Source organism: Apis dorsata, unplaced genomic scaffold, assembly GCF_000469605.1.
Source record: "Apis dorsata unplaced genomic scaffold, Apis dorsata 1.3 scaffold_70, whole genome shotgun sequence".
Lineage (NCBI taxonomy): Eukaryota > Metazoa > Arthropoda > Insecta > Hymenoptera > Apidae > Apis > Apis dorsata.
Window position 1 is genome coordinate 259,977 of NW_006263368.1, and position 4,381 is coordinate 264,357.

At 25.3% G+C, this 4,381-nt stretch overlaps 1 protein-coding gene across 2 annotated transcripts in view; it reads right to left on the reverse strand.

Moving 5' to 3' along the window:
- Positions 1 to 1,226: 1,226 nt before the first annotated feature.
- Positions 1,227 to 4,381, reverse strand: part of LOC102671602 (double-strand-break repair protein rad21 homolog) — a 4,499-nt gene continuing 1,344 nt past the window's right edge. For both annotated transcript variants that reach the window (XM_006610219.2, XM_006610218.2), the window contains exons 4-13: positions 4,044 to 4,234; positions 3,815 to 3,974; positions 3,521 to 3,713; positions 3,216 to 3,439; positions 2,913 to 3,133; positions 2,645 to 2,824; positions 2,135 to 2,506; positions 1,932 to 2,063; positions 1,707 to 1,862; positions 1,227 to 1,642 (exon numbers count right to left, since the gene is read on the reverse strand). In XM_006610219.2, coding sequence (XP_006610282.1) covers positions 1,517 to 1,642; positions 1,707 to 1,862; positions 1,932 to 2,063; positions 2,135 to 2,506; positions 2,645 to 2,824; positions 2,913 to 3,133; positions 3,216 to 3,439; positions 3,521 to 3,713; positions 3,815 to 3,974; positions 4,044 to 4,234 — 1,955 coding nt within the window. In that variant the 3' untranslated portion in view covers positions 1,227 to 1,516. The remainder of the gene's footprint in view (positions 1,643 to 1,706; positions 1,863 to 1,931; positions 2,064 to 2,134; positions 2,507 to 2,644; positions 2,825 to 2,912; positions 3,134 to 3,215; positions 3,440 to 3,520; positions 3,714 to 3,814; positions 3,975 to 4,043; positions 4,235 to 4,381) is intronic.

The following is a 4,381-nucleotide window of genomic DNA, read 5'->3' on the forward strand; positions in this document are numbered from 1 at the left end:
ATATGTATTAAAAAAATTATATTTAAAATTAATATTAATATTTTAATACATTTAATAATTTTGATATAAGTAACAGTTTATTAATAAAAAATAATGAATTAATATTTTTAAATATTTTAAATATTATGTGATATGTACTTTAGGGTTTAAATTTTAAAGAAAATATTTCAGAAATTATTTTTTATAAACAGATGTATATTAATTAGTGAATTATGAGATTATTTACAAAAGGCATTTCAAATATATGATATAGCAATTATAGCAATCGATTTTTTTTATGATACGCTTTTTAACAGTATTACATGCGTCATGACAATTTATGTTGTTTACTGTGCACGTTATATTTACAATGTTATACGATTGATTTTAAGAAATTATCAACATATCAATTTGATAAAATATAACATTTTTTAAAAAATATGATTTAACATTTGTATTCCATAAAACTGATATACATATATGTATAACAATAAATTATCGAATATTGTGATTAAATTATAAAATTATATTTTTAAAAAAATAGAAATCGAACAATTATCATTTTACGTAATTAATAAATTTTTTAAAATATATTATGAAATTATTTAATAAAAATATTAAAAGAGAAAAGCAAATTGAAAGAGGAATCAGCTCTTTGGAATGTTGTTCACAATGTAAATATAAATTAGAGGATCGCATAAATTTTCAGTAATTTATAAACAATAACTGTACAGGTTATGTCAAGTGTACACAAAATATATAGTAAACAATATTTATATAAATCTGAAAAATAATTTAAATACATTATTGATTCTAAAGTATGTAATATGTAAAAGTATTACCCATAAAACATTCCCTTGATTGATTCATTAATAATTGTTTAATAGTAATATGTAAGTACTCTAATAATAATAAACAAAAAAAATTAAATTTTAATGTGTTTGATAATTTTTAATTTGAAAAATTTTTAAATATTTAAAAATGAATTTAAACCATATATAATCTCATTTTATGAAATTTTTAACAAAATTTTTCATCAAATTTATAAATTATCTTACACAATTATTAATAATTTTGGACCATTCTGCAGTTTAGATGCAAAAAATTTCTAAATATTAAGATATAAGATATTTTTATTATATATTATTATTATATACAAATCCTGATCGGATAATAATAAATTTAATGAAGCCAGCTGATTTTTTTTATCAATATAAAACATTATTTGTTAATGATAAGTTTGTATATTTTAATTGAATTTTTTTTATCATAATAAAAATGCAGAAGGTCCAAAATATTTCTTCTTTTGTTTATACAAAACGGATACATTCCCCAATCAGGAGTTTAAAACATGATTTACAAAATTTTTTTATCTTACGCAGATATTTCAAGTTATAGTAATTTTATATTATTTTACAATATTCAAGTTTTTTTCCAAAAGAACTTAGATAAATTGCTTATTTTATATGGTTAAAAATAGCTACACTCTTCTTTCTCCGTCATTTTTAACAGTAAGTGTAAGAAATACCTAGCAATTTTATAATGCAGGATTTTCGAATTTTGGTCCTTTACTGACTACAATTTCAGTATATGGATATTCTTGATTGAGTTCTAATACTTGAAACTTTTTTAGAACTAATAACGTGTAAAATTTTTGTGCAACCTAAAAAATAAATTAATAATATAAATAATATAATTTTCTGTTAATTATATTCTGGAATACAAACCTGTTTGCGATTGTTTTTATATGCCATTTCCGACAATGTCAGTCTATCTTTGGTATCTAGTTTACTTTTAATAACATGATACATATGTGATGCTCTTTTATTAAGAACTCGTTCTTCAAATTGTTCATAAGTTTCATCTATTTGTTGTTCTTCTTGCTATCAAAATAAATAAACTGTATAATATACTTATACTTTTTAATATAATTAAATTAATATTTTACATACAGGTCCTACAGATGGAGGAAATTCATAATCTTCATGATTCCATGGTGTTGCTGGTCCTCTTTCTGATACGGCAGGTGTATGTGGTGGAGGAGGATGTTCATCATAACCAATGTAGGGTACCTGAGGTTGTGCCTATTATATATTCAATTTTTTTTAATAATATATATATGCAATATTATTTATATATAAGAAATATAATTAACCTGATCATAGCCCATATTTTCCATCTGAGGCATTTCAACAGGTGGTGTAGGAGTAACTTCTGATTCTACCTGAGTAGATGGAACAACTGGTTCTTCAGATGTAGTAATAGCATCATTAGCAGAAATTTCAGGGATTTCTGAAGGAAGCAAAGGTGCTTCAGAAGGTAAAGAAACCATTTCTACTTCTTCAATAGGAGGCACTATACCACTAATTTCAGATACTGATGATTCAGTTGGTAGAGATACTTCAGGTGGAGGTATTGGTGATTCTGTAGAGGGAAGACTTGATTGAGGAACTATGTTAGGAACTTCCACTGTTTCAGGAACAGTTTCTATTGGAGGAGGTACTGGTGCTGGAGGTGGTGGCCTTATCTAAAAATAATAAAATAAATTAATATATTAAACTATTTTATTATTAATGAAAATTAAATTATAAATATTAAATTATAAAAAAAATTGAAAATAATAGATAAAAAGAGAACAAACAGAAAAATAAATAATATAATGTACCTCTTCATCTGCTGGTGCTTTTCGTTTGCGAGACATTCGTTTACTAAGGATACTTTGTTCATATGCATCAGGTTCTGCAGGTTCTCTCATTTGTTCTAAAGACATACTTTCTTCTTCACCTACTAAACGTCCAAAATCCTCATGATCATAAGATTTACTAGTCAAATGTCGTTGATAATTCTATGTTATTAAAAAATAAAATTAGTTTTTGTAAAATAAAAAATATATTCTGAAAATGAAAATATGAAAAATATCAATAATAGTCTACCTTAAATAATACACGTGCTGGTATTGGTCTTCCTGGTAAAGCAAATAATTTTTCAACTCCACCAGTTTCTTTCCAATGCATTAATCGTTTTGTGGGTGGAGCCAAATCCAATGTTGTAATAATATCACTGGTATCTGATAATTGTGCTTTCATTTCTTCACCAGAAATATTTTTTACTTCATCCACAATAAGTTTGCGTTTACGTTTTGCTTTTGTGAATCCTAATAATATTTTATATAAAATTATATTTATAACAATTATATAAATGTTACAATTGAAATAAAATAATATTATAATATAAACCTTTTAAAGCAGATGCATCAACAGGTGCAAGAGCAAAACTTTCTTCTTCATCATGTAACAATGTAGTTTGATCTTGTAAAGGCGGAGCTTCTTCAATAGCTTCCATTGGACGTTCTTCAGGAATAGTTGGTGGAGCAGGAGTGAAACGACGACTTGCAACACTTATTCTTCCCTCAATCTCTTCACCAGGAGCAGCTGGAGAAACAGGTCTGGATTCATCAGTACTATACAGAAAATATTAAATTTAATATAATAAGATAGATATAGATTTATTCAATATACATATATTTTAAATTTATTATTACCTCATTCCTCCCATAGGAGATGGTGGACCTCCAAAACGATCTCCCATTTCTTCTTCTGATTCATCATGTACAGAAGGTGGTCCTCCAGGAACCACACTTGGTTCTTGTGCTTCTGTTACTGTACTAACTTCAGGCACAGGTACTTCACCCATGGGTGCTTCATCAAATAAACCACCTTCAAACAAGCCACCAGCTAAATAAAAAAATAAATGATATATATAATACATACAATAATGATACAATAATAATTAAATAATATAATTTTTTCTATTTATATTAATTTAAATTATTTACATATGATATCTTGACCAAGATGACCACCAAAACCATCATCTCTAATAGGCATATCTATATCCATTGCTTGTGCTGTTACTGATGGACCTGGTACTGGTTCTTTTTCTTTTTGTTCTAAAGTTGCTTCTATTCCTGGTCCATCAGTGAATAACATATGAGTCTAAAAGATTAATATAAACTTTATATCACATAAATAATATTAATGTATAAAGTGATAAAAAAAATATACTTGATCTAATGATGGTTCTACAGCACCAGCATGCCTAAGTAATTCTGGAGGTTCTGCATCAAAACTCATATCACCAAATCCTTGATCATGTGTAACCAAAGCTAAACTTCCATAATCTTCTCTCATAGTGATCTCCTCTGCACGTGACTGATTTAAACTAAATTGTGCTTCAATATCAACATCTCTAAAATAAAAAATTAATATTAAATAATAATATTTATAATTTAAAATAATTTTGTATTTTTATAAAATTTTATAAGTTATAAAATTTATAATAAGTTTAATTAATAAATTATTTAATTATTTATTTAATTATTAATATATATATATATATATAT